This window comes from Ictalurus punctatus, chromosome 19 (assembly GCF_001660625.3).
Source record: "Ictalurus punctatus breed USDA103 chromosome 19, Coco_2.0, whole genome shotgun sequence".
Lineage (NCBI taxonomy): Eukaryota > Metazoa > Chordata > Actinopteri > Siluriformes > Ictaluridae > Ictalurus > Ictalurus punctatus.
In genome coordinates, this window is record NC_030434.2 from 22208938 (window position 1) to 22231207 (window position 22270).

At 43.0% G+C, this 22270-nt stretch overlaps 1 protein-coding gene across 1 annotated transcript in view; it reads right to left on the minus strand.

Annotated features, from left to right (window-relative positions):
• The window catches only part of exoc4 (exocyst complex component 4), a 160597-nt gene extending 138692 nt beyond the window's left edge, over nucleotides 1–21905 (minus strand). The window contains exons 1-6 of the mRNA XM_017494424.3: nucleotides 21799–21905; nucleotides 19443–19632; nucleotides 17685–17879; nucleotides 11730–11917; nucleotides 7104–7201; nucleotides 1606–1834 (exon numbers count right to left, since the gene is read on the minus strand). Of these exons, the coding sequence (XP_017349913.1) occupies nucleotides 1606–1834; nucleotides 7104–7201; nucleotides 11730–11917; nucleotides 17685–17879; nucleotides 19443–19632; nucleotides 21799–21878 (980 nt within the window). The 5' untranslated portion in view covers nucleotides 21879–21905. The remainder of the gene's footprint in view (nucleotides 1–1605; nucleotides 1835–7103; nucleotides 7202–11729; nucleotides 11918–17684; nucleotides 17880–19442; nucleotides 19633–21798) is intronic.
• Between the last annotated feature and the right edge of the window lie 365 nt (nucleotides 21906–22270).

A 22270-nucleotide genomic window follows, 5' to 3' on the forward strand; every position in this document is an offset into this window, starting at 1 on the left:
AATAATGGGTGATCTTTACTGATACCATGTTAGGAAGTCGAGCAACCGACGTTGCCGCACCATTGGTGCTTGGACCCGCTAGTCGCTGCTTGCAGCTATATTTCAAGTACATTTTTGCCTTCCTAGGTCTTTTTTTTTCTTTCTTTCTTTTTTTTTTTTTTTTTTTACCACAGTACACATCCTTTTACTTACGTACAATTTCTCTTCACTTTTTTCCACCCCTGTTCTATCCTAAAGTAACTTTTCCCAATAATGTTCAGGAGAAACTCAATATTTTTGAGCTTTAGGGATTTTTGGCTGTACAGAAATAAGATATTTCTTTATAAAAAAAAATAATAAAAATAAAAAAAACTATTGAGAACCAACAAAAAGTCTTTTAAAGTTTTACTCCATGTTCATTACGCTTATGGGGACGTCTAGTACTTGTTTGGGGGGGGGGGGGGGGGGTTGGACAAAACACCCAACGAGCACACGTAGTGGTATGAGATTCAAGACCCAAAACCCTTTACGTTCCCACAGCAATAAAGAAACAGAGCGCAATATCCAACTAAAAGAGTTTTCAGTTATTTCGCGCTCGGTGTAATGGACCACAGGAGTCGAGCGAGAGTGTCAGAATGCAGAGAAAAGCAGGATAATAACGGTTTGAGAGAGCCGAGTTCATTTCTGCCCTGGGTAAGTGCTCTCTTAAGTGCCATCATTATCTCCCTTCTCTTTCCACTGCTTTTGTTTCTCTCTGCTACTCGCGATACTTAAGGAAATGCAGGCTGGGGTAGTTTTATGGATTACACCATTTGTCTAAATGAGGGAGTTATGAATAAGATGTGAGAAAGGCTACCATCGATCCCACAAGGCCTAACAGGAAAGACGGTGTGGAGGAGACGGAGGGGGGAAAAAATGGATACCCAAATAGACAGAAACACAAACACTTGGGAGAAGAGTACAGCAAAACATTTGTCTTTCATATATATTTATACGGATGAACAAATTAGGGGGAAAAAAAAACTAAAATCGAGAGCAACCGTATTAATTGATCATTGTTAACCTGACTGGGGAATAATGTACGATGTAGAGAAGGACTCCTTTTTGAAATAAATACTTTTAATATTCCAGCTAGCTAGCTAGCAGGCCAGAATACACGCAACGCTCTACGGCAACTTGTTCAAACCAAGACACCAAGTCCAAAATTGCTGTTCTGGTGCCCATTGTGTCAAACCTGGTTTCTGCATTGTTGTAATCAGCTCAAATTTGAGTTAGCTAATTCGAAAACAGGTCAAAGTCTGACGATCTTTAATTAAGACGTTACATGGATGGTGCCTGATATACTAAAGCCATATCTTCCTGCAGTGCTTGGTTTCCCACTGATGCTAAGCAGGGATGAGTCTGGTCAATAGCTGGATGGGAGACCTCCTGGGGAAACTAAGGTTGCTGCTGGAAGTGGTATTATTGAGGCCAGCAGGGGGCGCTCACCCTGTGGTCTGTGTGGGAGGATGATCGTACTAAAGACTCGAAGGTAATGGTTCGAGGTTATGGCTGAGCCACTGGTTCTGATTTCTGTTAATTCTTTACCCAGGCTTATGCCAGCATATGTGCGCTTCACTGTGTTACCTTGGCTGGTTGTCCTGTGCCAGGCTCTCTCCTCTCTGGTAGGCGTGGTCTGCGATCTGGGTGGTGGATCTTTTAAGGATCTGCTTGAGTTCTGGCTCCAGGCGCTCCATGATGGCGTTAATGGTCTCTGGGATCTTCTTGAGTTTGGCCAAAGCTTTGATCAGGATCCCCATAAACTCGGCGCTGTTCTCCTCTGGGTCCGTGTCTAGATCATCCTGCAAATCTCGAACTACACACAGAGAGACGCACGCAGTAATTAATCAAATAATTAACCACACCTGTATTAAATAGTAACTTTTGGCACCACTGATGCCAAGCTATCACGTACTTGAACCCTCCTATTATGTGATGGATCAATTTGACCCACATTTCAGATGTCTGAAATACTGATTCTCTCTTTTTCCTCTTTGAATTTTTTTTACTTTCCTCATTTAGGAAACTTGACCTTATATGCAAATATTTGCATATAACGTCAAGGGTTACTGTTTTATGCTGTTTTTGTGTGTAATTAAACTGTGGAAGTCGTTTTTAACCCATAACATAATGCATGTAACTTCCCCCCCCCCCAAAATATTAGGAGGGTTAAACGTTCAGCACGATGCACAGCACTATACGCAAATTTGATTCATTATTTAATCATCTATCCTTACAGCACTAATAACCAATCGCTCTCCAGACCTGATTCCAAGCCAGATCCATCGTCTTTCACGCTCTTCCCGTCACCACATCACCGTTCTAATTTTTATTCCCCGCGCCTGCTAATTTCCCCTCAATCCACTCTAAATGTTTATGGCAATTTGATGAACTTTGTCGACTGTAGTTTGCACAATAATTACTGCAATTATCACCTTAAAAAAATGAGGAGCATCGAGGCCATTAGACAGAACAGTGGGTGACAAAAGGAAGAACCCCCTCGGCACTGAGAGAAAGCACTTTTCTTTTACTGGCACCATTCGATTACACCTGAAGCACTGCCAGCCTCAGTAATTGCAAGCTTTTCATTCAGCGCTAGGATAAAGTGCAGTTAGCGCAAGAATTACTTTGGCCCTGGGTGTGCTTTAGCAAATTTTATTATTTTTAAAAAAAAAAGAAAGAAAAAAAGAAGAGGCAATTAAAAAGAGGAAATGTAATCAATTGATGGACAGCAACAGGAGTTACAGGGACGGAGAGAGAGAGAGAGAGAGAGAGAGAGAGAGAGAGAGAGAGAGAGAGAGAGAGAGAGAGAGAGAGAACCTTCTTAAAAATAAAAATTCTTAATCCTTAGTTATTTTTGAAACTTTTATTCACTGTATTTAGGCACCATTTTTCTTTCTTTTTAATTATTAACATTTTTTAATCCGGAAATCCTAACCTACACGAACGCGTCATTGTTTTATGAATCATGCTGAACGTAAGTCTTATAGAACAAGTTTGATTATTGCGCATTTCTTGATACTTGTGCATATTTGTGAGGGCTCTGTTAAACGGAAATGTCACCTCTATCCCATGATGCACTGTGACACTGTGACTCCATTCATCATTTCCTAGCTTAACAGCTGGAATACAAACCTAAATATGTTTTTAACCCTTTCATGCATATGGACAGTCCGTTTAAAGCTCACGTATAAGATCACCTTCAAATCAGTTCAGAGGATCACTGTAATTTAACAAACTTCTGTAGCTCTTTAAACCATTTGTTGTTGTCAGTCTTTAATAACCTTCTACAGAATACAACAAAATAATTTATTTTTTTGGGGGGGGGGCCGACTCCACTGAGCACCTTATTTTGTTTATTTGGAGTTGTTTTCTTTTTAACCTTCTTGCATCATACAACAGTCCTAATCTTTGGCAAATATTTTAGCACCGAATGTTAAACATTTTTGGAGATTGGAAGGTTTATTTATCTTTTTAAAATTATTATTATTATTATTAACATCATTATTATTATTTCAAGTGTAATATATTATCCTTTTATTACTCATGGTATTTCTGCACATTGGGTCTGTTTACGCCTGGTCACTTCATGCGTTTTCTCTGATCGGATAGCTATCCCGTTGTGAAAAGACCAGGTGTAAATGCTTTCCGAAACGCATTCGAGACGGATTTACATCCGATCGCTCAAACCACATCAGGAGGTGGACTGGGACACGTTCCAGACGAAACCGGACAAGTCTAAACACACCTGGTTGTTGAAATAAAACATACGTCAGCGCTTTTCTCCTCCCAAACGGAGAGGAGTGCGCCTGCTCGTTAAATTGCTTCGCAGGCCGACACGATGATAATCGAAGGTCCGGCGCTCCGTTCGGAAACTTGTTTGGACAGCCAGTCTTGTTCGGTAAAAGAAGCCAGGACTATATTTCCCCACCAGTGTTGACTCTGGACGAGCTTTCATCCAGGTATCTCGCTGGGTTTTAAAGTTTAGTACTTCCGGCAGCGAAAATGCCGCACATAATAAGTGCTAAGTGCGTTTTCGTTTTCTTTTCGCCTGCATTCGCAAACCCAAACAGAGAAAAATAACAATGGCTGGCGTTTCAGTCCAGCGGAAACGTGTATCTGCATCGTAGAAGATCGGCTTCATGTCCGTTTAGCTGAAACGCATTATGTGCTCAAGTGTAAATGGAACCGTTTGAACAAATCAGATCGCTATCCCATCAGAGAAAATGCATCAAGCGACCAGGTGTAAACAGACCCTTAGACAATCCGTTTATTTTTAACAGAAGTGATGTTAAGACAAAGTACAACCTCATGTGCCACTCTGGCATAGATAAGAGCGTCTGCCAAACGCCATAACTGTAACTGTAAAAGTCATATGTTGTGCAGTTTACATTGTCTGTACATGCTTATAAACAATTTATACATGAACGGGTTAAACAAGATGAACAGATGTATCAAGGAGAAAGTCGACCAACACATTTAACGCTAGCTATTGAGGACGGTGTTTAGCTAAATGAGGTTTTAAATTTTGTTTTTTAAATTAATCTGCTTCTAAAAACAACAATTTTGCGGCTAAACGAAGGCAGTTCAGGTTAGAGGACGGTTAAGCGTTCAGCCATGGTTAAGGGAAAGTGAAGGAGAAGAACCCTGCGAATAGTTTAAGATCATTTACTCGAATAGTTTGGTTGTTATTAGTAAGAGCTAGCTAATATCCATTAATAGCAAAGTAAGTTTTTCAGAGGCATCAGTAATTCTCACCAATTACTAAAATAAATACGTAATGTTAGCCAGGTCGGACGTAAACTATATGGTCAAAAGTTTGTGGACACCAACGTCAACAAGCGTCGCACTCGCGTGTTTGTTAAACATCCGAAGTTAGTCCGCATTTTTATTATAATAAGCTCCACTCTACACTCTACACTCAGCACGTTATTAGAGTAAAAGACGTTACTTAAGCATCGTTCACGTCGTCATTTATGACGGGGGACGGCTCGCTGTTCTAATTGTAGAATTTAAACACGTTACATCAGTTTATCGGTTTTGATTTTTACACGAGCGCACGTTTCCCCCACCCCACAGTCTGTACGTGGATTGGCGTGTTTTCTAGGGACCGACGTTAAAGAAAATAAATGGATAAATCTCATCGTGTAACGCTTTTGTATTTTATATACTTACGCTTGCCGTGAAAGCACAGAAATAAAACGCTCTCGTTTCGAAGTAAAGCTCTATTTAAACAAAGCTAATGAATGAGATAAACGTTCATTTATCATGACGTCATGACGGATTACTGCAGTCAACCCCCCGAGGGCTCCAGAAGACAGCTTGTGTGTGAAGAAGGGAATTAGTTAATAACTCAGTGAAATGAGCATTGTTATAATGGTGGCCATGTCTGAAATAACAGCTCTGGGACAGCAGATGAGGGAGAAGCGGACGGCGGAGCTGATAAAAGCAGCGGGGTTCCCCTGAGGAGGCGAGCCCACACAGGGCTAACGAGGCCTTCACCCCCCCACTGTGTCGACAGTTCATGCTGCTTAATAACCCCCAGAGCAGTGCTCGAGTGCTCCACACTCGTTACAGCTGTTACTGGAACACAATATGACTGTATCGGCATTATACACGTGGAAAGGGGAGGAGACGCCACATGCATGCTAACGTGACATTTTACGTCTGTAAATAGGTTTCCACGCTTACGTAGTAAGGTGCGTATCTTTAAGGCCTGATACTCACAATTACAGGCGTGAAATGGGAATTTGTTTTTTCATGTCATGACAGGAGTGAAAGACGAAATTCAGGGTGAATTTTTTTTGTGGCATGATATTATTATATAATAGATATTTTATTATAATACAGATGGGTTTCGTTTGTTTGTTTGTTTTGATCCAGGAGAATCCCGATTACAAAATAACAATACCTTGAAATCATTTTTTTGTTACAAATCTGAAAACTTCTTGGGAGATTATAGTTGATTACGAAACAAACAAAAAAAAAAATCAAGAATTTAATATCGTTTGTAAATATTTAAATGTTTTTTTTAATCAGAAATCTAATTACTTTTACAGGTTTAATTTAAAATAATTGTAATTTTTTTAACAAAATATCTAGGGAGTTTTGATTTAAAAAAAAAAAAAAAAAAAAAAAAAAAAAAGAATTATGTAATATTTTTATCTAAAAACCTACAGGAAAAAATGACCTTTTTTTTTTTTACAACGAATATTTTTTTTTTTTTTTTTTCAAACATCTAAACACAGGGAAAAAAAAAATTGAATTTGATCATACAACAAAAGTTGGGACGCTGTGTAGAATGTAAAAAAAAAAAAGAGATAAAATAAAAGTCTCATAAACCTGTATGTTATTCACAGTAGAACATAGAAAACATATCAAATGTTTAAATTGAAGAAATGTACCATTTTAAGGAAAAAAAAAAAAGGTAATTTTGAATTTGATGGTTGCAACATGTCTCAAAAAAGTTGGGACAGGGGCAACAAAAGGCTGGAAAAGTAAGTGTTTGTAAAACAGCTGGAGGAACATTTTGCAACTAATTAGGTTAATCGGCAACAGGTCAGTAATAACAGTGCGGCACAAACAGTTGTGCCAGGTTTTTTCATTTGACAAGTTTTATATAAAAGAATGTTTATATTTGTAACACTGTTTGTGCATTTTATTTTTAATACACAAAAAAAGGGTACTGGAAGTTTGCCCCGCCCCCTTCAATCTGACTGATCATTTAATTGAAAAAAAATTATTCGCCGATTAATCGATTATGAAAATACTCGTTAGTTCCAGCCCTATTTTAAATACTTTTTTTTTTTTTTAAATACTTATTTTCCATAAAATAAAAAACTAAAGATATTCTGTTAATGTTAACAGGTCTGGAGATATATACACAGTACAGTAAACGATAAAGGAGGAAGAAAAAAAAAGCTGCATCGTATATAAGCCGTCACTTCTATAAAACAAGCCCCATCTGTCTGAGTGCTTTAAGACCCTGAAGTGTGTGAAGGGATGAATGTATTATTATGGCTGCTAAGAGTGTGTTTTTTCTTCCCTTCTTTATTTCTAGGTTTTCGTTGATGTAATTTTCTTACTGCTGGATGCTGAAGGAGTGCTGAACTGGGACGTCTCGGTGAGTTTCCGTGGAGTCAGGCTGCTGACTTCCAAAACGGACGAGTCCTTTGGCGCAGACCTGAGAAAAAGAAAGAAAAGAAAAGAAAAGGTAAGGAAAGGAAAAATTAGGGAAAAGCGAGTATAGCAATGTAGAACAGGCGGCAGGTTTACCCTTATAAGTCCATCTCAAGGATCTTAACAAGGCTTGCGAAAAGAAAACAACAGGAAATGTTGGATTTCGATTCGGACCAATCAGAATCCGGAACACAAAACATTTTCACTTGTACGTTAAAGAAGCATAAAGAGAGATGTCTGGCTGTCAGCGTGTCAAAACGAAGCGCTGAGCTCGTCAAGTAAATGAACTGAAACACTAAAGAGATTCCGAGCGATGTAATACCTTTGGCGAGCTCCGTTATCAGATTTAGACTTAGACCAGAGCATTACCGCATGGTGACAACGCTCACTCGCATGCCATAAACTCTGTTACTCTGATGCCTTTATTAAACCTGTCACACGCCATCACCGACGTCCTGAAGCAGCAACGCACGTGCTCCTGTGTGGCTGAGCTGGAGAGGTTCGTCGAATTTATAGGATTAACGTTCTGAAATATGACCGCGCTGCTTCGCTTCAGCTCAGTTCGTGATGTTCAGCAGGAAATCTGAGTTTTAAACCAGAGTAAATCATACCCTCTACGATATGGACCCTTTTCACATGACGTCCGTTCTAACTCCAAGCGGCGTACGGTCACGTTCTAAACATGATAAAGGATACAAATTCTTCACTGAGCAGTACCTGTTTGATTATACAGGTAAGCATTTTTGTCCTGTCCCCGCCCAGATGACATTAGCGGAGGAGTTAGGATAACGGTTAGGCTTCTCTTCTGCAAACGAAAAGTCTTCAAGTCCTTATTCTTGAGCAATTTACTGTAATAGAGACCACGAACTCTTCTTCCGATCGTGTTTCCATATTGCTGATATCAGCATCAGAGTGTGTATTGTTAGATAAAAGTCGGCGACGTATTCATGGTTAACGCTGTGAGATTATACTTTAATATAAAAAGCAAACACTGGTTAGTCAACTCACTCTGAAAGGAGTAAGCGGTAGAAGACGGATGGATGGATGGATGGATGGTTAGTAAACTCGCGGTGACACGGGCCGAGAGCGATGCATATTTTTCTTGCTGCTGCTAGCTAGTCTACTTTCCCCATCCAAGGCAGTTACACGTTAAAGTTTACCACGTTAAAATGGTAAAGTGGAAACGATCATTAACGTCAGTAAAACGTAAATACACAAAACATTAATATTCAGAACTTTACCTTTCGTGTTTCGTTTTGTTAGTTAGCACGTTCCTACGTTTTCCTGAAGTAATGGTAAATGGTCTGCACTTATATCGAGATTTTTATGTAAGCTTAGCGGTTACAAAGTGCTTTACAGTGGTTCGCATTCACCCATTCTCACACACACATACACACACACTCTCACCGATAATAGCAGAGCTGCCATGCAAGGCGCTAACTTGCCATCGGGGTTCAGTGTCTTGCCCAAGGACACTTCGGTATGTGGAGTCACGTGGGCCGGGAATCGAACCTCCAACCCCACGATTAGTGGACAACCCGCTCTACCACCTGATCCACAGCCGCCCAGTGCGGAAGTACATACACACGTACAGATACATATACGGGCGGAAGTCCTCTAACGTCATTGTCAAAAGAGACTATTAACGAGGAATAAAATGCCTGCCTAAAGTCCAAAGTCTTGCACTTTGTTATACAATAATCAGCCAGAACTTTAAAACCACTGACAGGTGACGTGAACAACATTGATTATCTCGTTACACCGGCACCTGTCGAGGGGTGGGGTATATTTATTAGGCAGAAAGTGGAGTCAGGTCTCGAAGTTGACGTGTTGGAAGCAGGAAAAATGGGCAAGCGTAAGGATCTGAGAGACGTTAACAAGAGCCAGATTGTGATGGCTAGACGACTGGGTCGGAGCGTCTCCAAAACTCCAGGTCTTGTGGGGTGTTCCCGACATGCAGTGGTCAGTACCTACCAAAAGTGGTCCAAGGAGGACAACCGGTGAACCGGAGAGGCTCATGCTCTCCCAAGGTTCACCGAAGCACCTGATCTCTTTCACCAGGTTAACGCGCCCTGCCACACTGCAAAAATTGTTCAGGAACGGTTTGAGGAACACGACCAAGAGTTCTAGATGTTGACTCGTCTCCATGCGAATACTAAACTCGGTAACTAACAGAAACCGAGTGGTTTTTAATAATGAATACAATACAAATACTGTCACGTCCCACCTCACACATATGGACGGATATAAAAGGACAGACGTCGAGGGGTTTTTTTTTTGGGGGGGGGGGGGGGGGGTTTGTTCCAGAGAAACTCCACTTCCACGACACGTTTTTGAAAGGGCAGAAAACACACAAGCCCAGCTGATGCTGCTTTACGACCCTGACTAATAAATCACTTTGTCTCATGAAAGCCTCGAGCTGTAATTGCAGGGCCGTAAACACGGACTAAACACACCGCCGCGCTCCTGAGATCAAAAAAAAAAAAGAGGAAAAAAAAGAAGAAAAAAAAAGCGCGGCACAGCACCACACGCACAGCAGGGTCGCCAACCTGCATTAGCTTAATGCGCTACACCATGGAGACTTAACGAACACAAAGGAATTAGCATTGCAGGATGGCGGTGTGGAACTGCTGGCCGACACGCGGGTGTGTAATCTCCAGGCGACTGCTGTGAGGAGGCTGCTGCTGCTGGAAGAAGAAGAAGAAGAAAAAATGGTGCATTATGATTCCTCTCATACTCCTCCGCTCGCCTGTGCATCAGTTATCCGTGTTTGCGCTGAACAGCACGATGTACGGAAACAGGCAGAGGGCAGGAGCTAGTCTCGGGTCGACACGGATTAACGCTAAAACCGCGTAAAAATAGAAAGTGGTCAGGGTTTAGCTGCGGACTGGGGTCGAGTCGTAAAATTAAATTAAATTAAATTAAATACAGCTACACGGAGGGATCAAATGGTTGAGAAATCATTAGTCTATGGACAAAATATTAATAAAAAAAAACATGAACGCGTTTCAAACCACAGAGTCTTTTCCACGTTTTCATTACTGTAGTTGAATATACAGTGTGTACGACTACAATAACGCATGTGAAGGGTGAAGCTCACGGACGAATGGTGATGCTAAAATAGTTCAACAAATGTTAAAAGCTTGAAGAGTGTAAAGGTTAAGCGTGTGAAGGTTAAAAGACTAAAAGTTTATAATATGTAAAGATGAATTTTTAACCTCAGTGTTTAAAACATTTTAAATGCTCAAATATTGCTATGATATTCATTATCCAATATGAATAATTATCCTTTTCCGGTTGGTTGCTAGGGTGCTGCTAAGTGGTTACAATGATATTTCAGGTGGTTGCTATACTAAGCCAGCTTTTTGCTAGGTCATTGTTAGCATGTTCGTAGATGGCCGGTATGATATTCCAGGTGGTTTTTAAAGAGTTGCTAGGTGGATGTTATGCTAAGCAAGTTGTTTGTTGCTAGGTGGTTGCTATCATATTTCAACTGGATGCTAGGATGATTCTAGGCGGTTGCTATGCTAACCCAGTTGGTGTTGCTAGATGGTTGCTATCATATTGGACTAGGTTGCTAGGGTGTTGCTAGGTGGTTCTCATGTTAACCCAGTGGTTGCTAGGGTGATTCTAGGTGGATGCCACGCTAACCCAGTTGGTTGCTAGGGCACTGCTAGGTGGTTCATATTCTAACCCAGTTGTTAGAATGTTAAAGAACCCTATTGGCTCAACAAATCCTACTTTTTACAAGAGGACAGATAAATACACTCCATGTTTCTGTGAAACTCTGCGCTTCAGTAAGCCGCACAACAGTGCAATTTCACACACGAGCACGTGTTTAAACACGCCGTAAGCGTGAGCCGTTATTCCTCGTCACAGCCCGATTACGCCACAATAACCACCAAATGATTTATTATTCTCCTAAATGACTGCATTTAATAACACCGACATTTCTGTTACAGATTAGACATAATCTCCAGACCCATCTGCACTGTTTTAATTTTTTATCCCCCCCCCCACGAAACAATCCCATTACGAACATGCCGTTTCTGTCTGATTTCCGTAATAAGCTTAGCGCACACGTGAAGATAACCGAGTGACGACTGCCAGTCACTTTACTGTTAATTACGCACGGCATTTCCTCACGACAAAAAAAAAAAAAACAAGTCCACTAAAGCAATTTCTAATGCAAATGAGGAAATTATCATATTGCAATGTAAATAATAAATAAATAAACAGAAATGATTGAGAAGCCAAGACAGCACTCGTCAATCAGCGTATACTACAGTATTACAGGTCTGGTCTACATCAAAGGAAAAATAAGAATAATCTTGCACAACTTACATGGCACCTGGTGTAAAGCAAAAGCGGTCCTTTTTCCTGACACTTTCATCATGTGTGTATATAAAAGAATGTGTGTGTGTGTGTGTATATATAAAAGAGTGTGTGTGTATGTAAGTAAGAGTTTGTGTGTGTATATAAAAGAATGTGTGTGTGTGTGTGAGAGAGAGAGAGCGAGCGCCCAGGCTCACCCTCCGAGCCGTCCTTTGTCCTTGCCCCGCTGGCCCACGCGGCTGGTGGACTTGATGTAGAGGTGGCGGTGCAGCTCATCGATCAGCACCAGATGAATGTTGAGCTTCTTGCTGTGCAGCTCCAGCCGCAGGTCACTCAGACCCTCCACCTGCAGCAGAGGCCCCTCCAGAGACTTCACCGCCGACACCTGCACGCACACACACACACACCACGCTGAATTCACTACTAAGGGCAAAAAGAAATAAATCAGGGAATGTGTTCAATTCAAACAAACGGCTGATGTAGAACTATTTTAAAGCTTTGATATTTCATGTTACGATATTCCAGGTGGTTGCTAGGGTGTTGCTAGCTAGTTGCTATGATATTCCAGATGGTTGCCAAGGAGTTGCTAGGTGGTTGCTATGCTAAGCCAGTTGGGCGTTGCTAGGTGGTTGCTCTGTTATCCCAGTTGGTTGCTAGGGTGATTCTAAGTGGTTGCTATGCTAATTCAGTTGGGTGTTGCTAGGTGGTTGCTATGCTAACCCAATTTGGTGTTGCTAGGTGGTTGCTATCATATTGTACTAGGTTGCTGCTAGGTGGGTGCTATGTTATCCCAGTTAGTTGCTAGGGTGATTCAAGGAACATGCTATGCTAACCCAGTTGGGTGTTGCTAGGTGGTTCCTATCATATTGAACTAAGTTGCTAGGGTGCTGCTGTCATCCCAGCTGGTTGCTAGGGTGCTTCTAAGTGGTTGCTATGCTAACCCTGTTGGTTGTTGCTAGGTGGTTACAATCATATTAGATTAGGTTTCTATGTTATCCCAGGTGTTTGCTAGGGGTGGTTGCTAGGTAGAATTATTTTAAAGATCTGACATTTCCTAAATAAACGAGCAATAACACCTGCCACATGGTGAGTAAAACATAAAATACTGTGCTTGCATACAAGACAAAAAGATGTCTGTGGTCTGTTTAGAGAAAAATAAATACGTTCTTATAAGAACTGTATGTAAATGAATACCATTTTATTGTTGATTCAATATTATTAAATTATCTTGCCATGTAAATATAAGTATAAAATATATATTTTTATAAATCTAAACTTCTTGGACGCCTCATTCAGCTGCACACGTGACACTTTATTTATCCAACCAATGAAAAGTGAAGTCTTCATGTTCTAAGTGCATATTTAAGAGTATCGTAAAAAAAAATGTATAGAAATGAAATTATGTGCTCAAACCATATGATTCATAGAGATTAATGGAAGAGCAGCACCGGCGCAGTTATATAAAAGCCAATACTCGCACATTTACATACAACAAAGAGATATATTAGGAAGGCTGTAGACAGTTAGAGAGCACAATAATCAGATGAGAAGAGATGTGACTGTTATATGATCTATAAAAGAGTACAAGGCCATAGTTGTGGGGAAAAACTAGTTTATGAATATGATGATGATAAAACAGTAAATGGGACGATTCCCTTCAGGCTCCACAATGCACCTGCTGCTCTCAGTGTCAGGAAGAGGAACGTACATTTAAATCCTGTTACTGAGCTTAATTTCCTTACTCTCCTCACCTCACCTCCCCTCCATTCATCTCACCTCTCCTCTCATCCCCTCACCTCCATTCACCTCACCTCTCCTCCCCTCACCTCCATTCATCTCACCTCTCCTCTCCTCCCCTCACCTCCATTCATCTCACCTCTCCTCTCCTCCCCTCACCTCCATTCATCTCACCTCTCCTCTCCTCTCCTCCCCTCACCTCCATTCATCTCACCTCTCCTCTCCTCCCCTCACCTCCATTCACCTCACCTCTCCTCCCCTCACCTCCATTCATCTCACCTCTCCTCTCAACTCTCCTCCACTCTCCTCTCCACTCACCTCTCATCCACTCTTCTCACCTTACCTCACCTCTCCTCCACTCTCCTCACCTCTCCTCCACTCTCCTCACCTCTCCTCCACTCTCCTCACCTCTCCTCCACTCTTCTCACCTCTCCTCCACTCTCCTCACCTCTCCTCCACTCACCTCACCTCTCCTCACCTCTCCTCACCTCTCCTCCACTCTTCTCACCTCTCCTCCACTCTCCTCCACTCTCCTCACCTCTCCTCCACTCTCCTCACCTCTCCTCCACTCTCCTCACCTCTCCTCCACTCTCCTCACCTCTCCTCTCCTCCACTCTTCTCACCTCACCTCCACTCTTCTCACCTCTCCTCCACTCTTCTCACCTCTCCTCCACTCTCCTCTCCACTCACCTCTCCTCTCCTCACCTCTCCTCCACTCACCTCACCTCTCCTCCACTCTTCTCACCTCTCCTCCACTCACCTCACCTCACCTCTCCTCCACTCACCTCACCTCACCTCTCCTCCACTCACCTCACCTCACCTCTCCTCCACTCACCTCACCTCACCTCTCCTCCACTCTCCTCTCCACTCACCTCTCCTCCACTCACCTCTCCTCCACTCACCTCTCCTCCACTCACCTCTCCTCCACTCTCCACTCACCTCACCTCACCTCCACTCACCTCACCTCTCCACTCACCTCTCATCCACTCTTCTCACCTTACCTCTCCTCACCTCCACTCTCCTCACCTCTCCTCCACTCTTCTCACCTCTCCTCCACTCTCCTCTCCACTCACCTCTCCTCCACTCTTCTCACCTCTCCTCCACTCACCTCACCTCTCCTCCACTCACCTCACCTCTCCTCCACTCACCTCACCTCTCCTCCACTCTCCTCTCCACTCACCTCTCATCCACTCTTCTCACCTTACCTCTCCTCTCCTCACCTCCACTCTTCTCACCACTCACCTCTCCTCCACTCACCTCTCCTCCACTCACCTCTCCTCCACTCACCTCTCCTCCACTCACCTCTCCTCCACTCTCCTCTCCACTCACCTCTCCTCCACTCACCTCACCTCTCCTCCACTCACCTCTCATCCACTCTTCTCACCTTACCTCTCCTCACCTCCACTCTCCTCACCTCTCCTCCACTCTTCTCACCTCTCCTCCACTCACCTCACCTCTCCTCCACTCACCTCACCTCTCCTCCACTCACCTCACCTCTCCTCCACTCACCTCACCTCTCCTCCACTCACCTCACCTCTCCTCCACTCACCTCACCTCTCCTCCACTCTCCTCTCCACTCACCTCTCATCCACTCTTCTCACCTTACCTCTCCTCTCCTCACCTCCACTCTTCTCACCTCTCCTCAACTCATCTCCACTCACCTCACCTCACCTCCACTCTCCTCACGTCCACTCCTCCCCAACCTCTCCGCTCTCCTCCCTCCTCCACTCACCTCTCATCCACTCACCTCCACTCACCTCTCCACTCCTCTCCTCCACTCACCTCCCATTTCCTCCCCTCACCTCTCCTCCACTCTCCTCCTCTCATCTATCCTCCCCTCACCTCTCCTCCACTCCACACCTCCCCTTACCCCTCCTACCCTCCTCTCACCTCTCCTCACCTCCACTCTCCTCTCCTCTCGCTCTGCTGCAGGACTCAAATCTACAAGCTGCTGGATTTCCTCTCTTTCTCAAATCCCTCTCTCTTCTCCATCTCACTGTATCTCCTCACCTCTCACTCTGTCCATCTGTGTGTGTCTGTCCATCAGTGTGTCTCTCTGTCTATCTACATGTCTCTCTCAGGGTCTCTCTGTCCATCCGTGTGTCTCTCTGTCCATCTGCATGTCTCTCAGGGTCTCTCTGTCCATCCGTGTGTCTCTCTGTACATCTGCGTGTCTCTCTCAGGGTCTCTCTGCCCATCTGCGTGTCTCTCTCTGGGTCTCTCTGCCCATCTGCGTGTCTCTCTCAGGGTCACTCTGCCCATCTGCGTGTCTCTCTCAGGGTCACTCTGTCCATCCATGTGTCTCTCTGCCCATCTGCGTGTCTCTCTCAGGGTCTCTCTGCCCATCTGCATGTCTCTCAGGGTCTCTCTGTCCATCCGTGTGTCTCTCTGCCCATCTGCGTGTCTCTCTCAGGGTCTCTCTGCCCATCTGCGTGTCTCTCTCAGGGTCACTCTGTCCATCTGCGTGTCTCTCTCAGGTTCTCTCTGTCCATCTGCGTGTCTCTCTCAGGTTCTCTCTGTCCATCTGCGTGTCTCTCTCAGGGTCGCTCTGTCCATCCATGAGTCTCTGACCATCCGCATGTCACTCCCACTCCTTATCCGTCATTCTGTCCATCCCCAACTCCGTCTATTTGTTGGTCTGTCTCTACCTCTCTTCATCTCTCTCTCCTTACCTGTCTATCTATCTCTGTCTCCCTTTGTGTCTGTGTGAATCCATCTGACTTTCTCTACCTGTCTGTCTTTCTCTCCAGCTCTGACTGTCTGTTTCTAAGACACTATCCGTGTTCCTGTCTCTCGCTCACATTCTGTCTGTCTGTACCTCTCTCATTATCACAGTGTCTCTCGTTCACATTCTCTGTGTCTCTCATTCTCTCAGTGTTTCTCCCTCGCTCATTATCTCCTTGTCTATGGTTCTCCGTTGTGGTTACTGTGTGTTTGTGTTAATAATAAATCTCCCTGGCAGTAATGGAAGGTTGTATATTATGATGAGGGGTTAATGGTGGACTGATAGCACTCTGGAGAGACATCCTGACATAACTGCACGTCGGCCCTCGTAAGCAGACAGGAAGCATTACACAGGTCAAGTGCACGTGTGCATGTAAACGAGCATGCGTTAGCTGCGAGCTCGGATGATTAACTGCAACGCACAAACTAACACAATAACCTCGTGTGTCTGTTTTATTGCCAGGGCCGTTTCATAACGGGAGACGACAGAGGCCGGGCCGTACCGACTCGCTGTGTACATTCTCAACTCTGTTACAAAACTCATTCAGAGAGGCAGAACACGTACCACTTTCCCTCTGAGCTGGAGCATCGTGCACACGCGCGCACACACACACACACACACCGTGATACTTTACACAGGGCTACAAGTTTAAATGATTTTATATTACTCAGTTTAATAAATATTACTCTATAATGATTCATGTGTATTATAACAATCAACCAAGGCAGTTATTAAAAGACAGCAGAGTATGACATGTGGCAGAGGTTTTGAATGATATGTCAAGAAAACGGGCAAAAATCAATCAAGCAGAAACGTCTGGAAGAGTGTCTTGGTGGTTTTCAAGCAGAATATTTATTAATGAAACGATCAAAACACTCCTCAGGCTATATTTAAGATATCTGGTGGCAGCTATTAAGGCAAAATATAATAAACTACGTCTTGTAAGTATTTACTATACCGCAGCAGTGCTGAATTCTCGATTCTGATTGGTCACTGCTTAATTTTCCACAACAGTAGCTCCAACGCTTTATACCGATACGCCATCGTTCCTATAGTAACGGCTCATTCGCAGGGACTTGCGTGATTGTAACGTAAATAATTTGTTCTGCAACATTAAACGTGACAATAGATTAATTTTTTTTTTAAAAGTCCTGTTCTTTCATAAGAACTTCCATAGGCAAATTCCTGTGGGACGAGAGGAATAAAACCCTGAGACAAGCTGTTAATATCCTGCCCGTCTAATGTTCCCAGGATAAGCTCCAATGAATGAATGAATTAATGTTCTTTGCATTCAAGTGCATGTAAAAAATCTCTCATATATATCTTCTTTATCACAAAATCAGTACTGTTCTGATAAGGACATTCGTTCTGTTCTGACGACTGATAGCTGCTGAACGCCCGTGTGAAACAGCGCTAGAAATCTAAAAAGCCTTGGTTTTGACGTTCTCGCCCACTGAGAGACTAAATGAAAAACATCAAGGTGTCACGACTTTCGAGGAGTACCTGCAGTTCTTCTCCTGCCTCGTTGGAAACGTCAGAAAACGTTCAGGATCCAAAATTACGTCACTCACGACCGATCCTGGGCGATATATCGGTGTAGCATTGATATCGTGATAAATTACACCACGATACACGTTCCTGAGATATCGTTGGTATGGTGTTATGATATTTGTGTCGCATACAGACTCACCAGCATGTCCGTGGCATGCAGATAGTGTTTGCTCGCCATGCAGGCCTCCAGTTTCTGAGGAACCTGCTTGATGTTCTCGATCTCGTCCAGCAGCTCGAGGACGTGTTTGTGCTCGATGCCCTCGATCCACAGCTTCCTCAACTCGTCCCGCTTACAGTGGAGCAGCATCTTACATGACAGCAGGTTCTCCTTCACCTGAGAGAGGGAGCGGAAAACAGAGCGACATCATTCTAACAAGCCCAGGATATGTTAAGCTCATGGAGGTCCTGTTCTAAATGAGACACGTACTGTAGCTACTACTTTCTCTGATGATTTTGAAGGAATCCCACTATGATACAATATCAGTGCTCCGAGTATCAGCCAATAACTTCGACGCCGAGTTACGCATTTGGTTCGGAGGAGCGATACTTGTGCACGGATAAAGAAAACACGTCTTGTTTGGAGAGCTGATGGCGTGAAAGAAATTCAAAGGGCGAGATTTGTGGAGAGTGTGTGAAAAGAAAAAAAAAACGCTGGAGTCCTTTCACAAATCACTCGTCTAAGGTAGAAACTGTAGTGTAATATTTCCATGTATTTTCCTGTAAACCCCATTTGATCGGTCTAACCTCCATTCACTGAAGATATAAACTGACAACACCGCCATCTTACATAGTGACAAACCGCTAAACCACTAAAGACAAAAATCTTCAGAGCTACAGCCCCCGAACGCCCAGGCCACGCCCCTGTACCGACTGTCAATCATTCCCGATTCACGAGTCAGAATAATAAAAACTGCGCTTTTTGCATGTTTCTCAGCAACATCTCGTCGCTGTGAACGCTGATGTCGTTGCAGCGCTCCTACGCATAACGCGTAAAAGGTTAGCGCAGTGTCCTAGCCTGACGAAGACATAAAATGTGCACAAGTATGCACTAACTGGACAGCAGCCTCCAGTCTGAGTGCTGACACACACCACTAAGTGCTCTGTTCTATATACACACACACGAGTCCTGAGTTTACTCGACTTTCACAATGTCGGAATTCAAACAGCAGCTCGTGCTCGTTTGCATATTTTGCATATTTATGAACACAACGTCCTCCACGTACACACCATTCACGAGTACCGCAAGTCAGCTCGATCTGTAAATCACGAATGAAGAAGGGATTGTGTTTTCCCAGGACGGCTCTCATCACGCTCGTTAGCGGGCAGTGAACAGCGAACAGACTCGGTCCGATGCTTTCGTCTGATTTCTCTAGAGAAGAGAGAGGTAGTGTGCGTGTGTGTGTGTGTGAGAGAGTATGTTCGTGTCAGCTGACGAGAAGACAGATGTGAAGCCCTGAAAAACTGAGCTTCAGCAGCAGTGTTACAGTCAAGAAGAGAAAGTGTAAGAGAAGTATATACTGTTATGTCATATATCTCATTGTATATATCATTTACTATATAAATGATATAATTGTTGATATCATTTTTTTCCTTTGAAACAACTCATTTAAGCGAACGCAAATAACCACTCTTTACAACCATGTTGAGCTGAAAAGCAGTGACCACTGAACTTTATCCAATCCCCCCCCATCCCCCCCCCCCCCCCCCCCCGCCGCCGCACCGGAGAGAAACCCGCCGCGTTCTCATGCTGTCGTAGCTCGTCCACCTCGAGCGTGCTCAGCAGGGTTGTACAGAGTGATTATTCTGTCGGCTCGAACCAGTCTCTCCATTCTCCTCTCACCGTTCTGCGTACACTCCCAGTAGATTATCTGAGTGTGTGTGTGTGTGTGTGTTTGACCTGTTTAATCTTGTTGCGTGAGCTGGTGATCCTCTCGGTGATGCTCTGGTAGGTGCGGATGGCCGTGGTGAGCTCCGTGTAGTGCTGGACGATGAGCTGGTCCAGATCACGGTCGCATTTCTCGTAGGCGTCCTCCAGACGACTCTTCTCTGTCTCCCGGTCCTGCACATCGTTGCTGCTCGACAGAGTCCTGCACGACACAAAGCAAAGATAGATTTGCTTTAAAGTTTTAAAATAAGCACAAATTGCTTATTTTTATGACACGTACAGCGTTTAGCGGACACTCGTACCCAAGGCGACTTACAGTATAGAAGAGCTTTGAAATCTCAAGCAAAAACACATCCTCATGCTAGGTCACTAGGTCAGGGACTACCTAGTGTACTAAGGGTGCCATGCAGAACATTTTGTAATAAATAAATAAAATTTTTTAAAAAAAAGTCATTTTATATTATTGGCATTAATTATAGAATATATATATATTTTTTTTTAAAGAGAGCGGGATAACACAAACCCATAAATTGAGACTAATAAAACTAATCATTCAGTTATGATAAAAGAAATGGTGGTGTATAAATGGAGGACGGGCCGGTCTGTCTGCGTAGAGCCGGAAACCGTAAACAAATATCTCAGCTGACAAAAGAATTAGCGCTCAATTATTAAAGATTTTTATTGGCACAGAAGTGAGTCAAAATAACTTCCACTTCTGCCTTTAAGACTTTACCCTGATTGTTCATTTCATGCTCCTAACTGGCAGTGCACATGACCTTTTATGGAGTTCTGTGGGCGTCGCTACATGCAAATGAGCTGTGCTGGGAAGATGCTGTGCATGTTACAACATACACACGCTAGTACAACAATCCGTACGTTTTCACGGACAACAATAATCCGATATTAACCTGATTAAGACGATACTCTGATTAAGAAACTAGCATGTAAACAGCGATTATTGATGACTTTAATCCGACTAAAATCACACTCGAAGTAAACACAAATGGAATTAAGACGTGTGGAGTATTCCTGTTTTAGTCGCATTATCGACGTGCGTTACAGACACGTACACACCTTAATCACACTATTAACGTCATGTGGGAGTTTTCACCGCATTTTGCGACAGGACACGATCACACACGGCAGCGCTCAACCGTTTGACGGCAAACAAGAGAGCACGGCTGCGTCCCAAACCGCATACTTTCCTACTATATAGCAGGAGAAATACATGCATCTCAGCTACTATATAGTAGGTAAGTACGCGGTTTGGGACGCAGCCCACGGCTTCAAGCAGTCGTCTATTTCCACGTGAATCATGACAAATAATTAACCGCACTTGAAGCTTTGATAAAATTAAAAACACCCAGAACTGTATACGGTTCCATAACGAAGACCAACTGTATGTCGATACGTGAAATTCTGGAGGGACGTCGGACGGCGTGACGTGGTGACGTAATGACGTGTGCTGTTAATCGATCTATGTTCTATAACATGTAAAACAGTAACACGAAAGGAATATTCTAAAAGCGACTCACGTAAACACATTAATCAGAATATTATACGTCTTATTCAGAATAAGGTCATGTAAACGTTCAGAATAAGGTCATGTAAAAGTCCATGTAAACGTTGCCAGTAACCAGCATGTCTGAAACTTTTGTTCTGAAGTTTTTTGGTAAGTTTTGGCTTTTATTAAAAGACTGATGAACGAGACCCATTCTACGACGATATGGTGTATTCGGGAGAGACTAAATTCCCTAAGATACAACGGTAATAATTTAACCATCGCCACTTTCCCCATGTACAACTAATCCCATCTGAACAGGGCTTTAGAGCAACCTGTGTACTAAAGAACCAGTATTGTAGGGGTTTCTTCAATTTAAAATTTCTTTTTAACAATTCTGCTGCAGGTCTGAGCATCACTGTTGAATAATATGAGTCAATATGAGCCTGAACATTTAAGACAAGTCATACTGGCGCAAAATGGCGATATCAGGACATAAAAACATCACCAGAAAAGCAATTAAAAGAAGAAAACCGTACAGAAGTGATGTCTTGGCTGATCATTTACAGACTATTGTCAATAAACACAACTTGCTAATGTACTCGAGTAGGTTTTAACAGTGTTAGCTGTATCATTTCTTACTTTCTGACTGCCATGTTTTTATATATAAAACTATAATATTTATAATGCTGAATTGTTGAAACAGATACAGCAGTAAATACTTAGCACTGGACGTAGCGAAGCCTAGCTAGCTAGCTGATATGCTAATGTTTTGGTCACTGTTTTACCTTTTTTAGAGAGTTCGTCTTTTTAAAAAAACAAAGACAAGACCTCGGATAAAATATAATATATAACACTGTGTTTTACCTTATAACAGAGATTAATAAACTGGAAGGGTCCTTGCTTTTGGACACTGCAGTCCTGTATCTCCCGGTGTCAGCGGCCATTTTTCCGCTTCTACACCCAAACAGTGTCAGCTGAGCCAAGGAAAATCAGCCAATCAGAAGCCGTCGTTAGGCAAAAATCAGAGGTGAGAACCAATGAGAAAGTTGTTCCGGTTTCCGGTTGCAATTGCAATGGTTTCATGGGAAGAGTAGTATTTAGCATGGAAATGTTTTCAACTGCTTGTTAGCTCCTAAAGCTAACTAAAGCTATTTTTCAGCAGTCGTGGACTGTTGAAATATAATAATAATAATAATAATAATAATAATAATAATAATAAAGGAACAGTCCCTGTAACCGTTGTTATAGTCACAAAAAAAAATTTGATCATGCAATGTTGTGCATCCAAACAAATTCTGTCAATTTTGGTGCTAAATTAAACTGTAAACAATTGTTG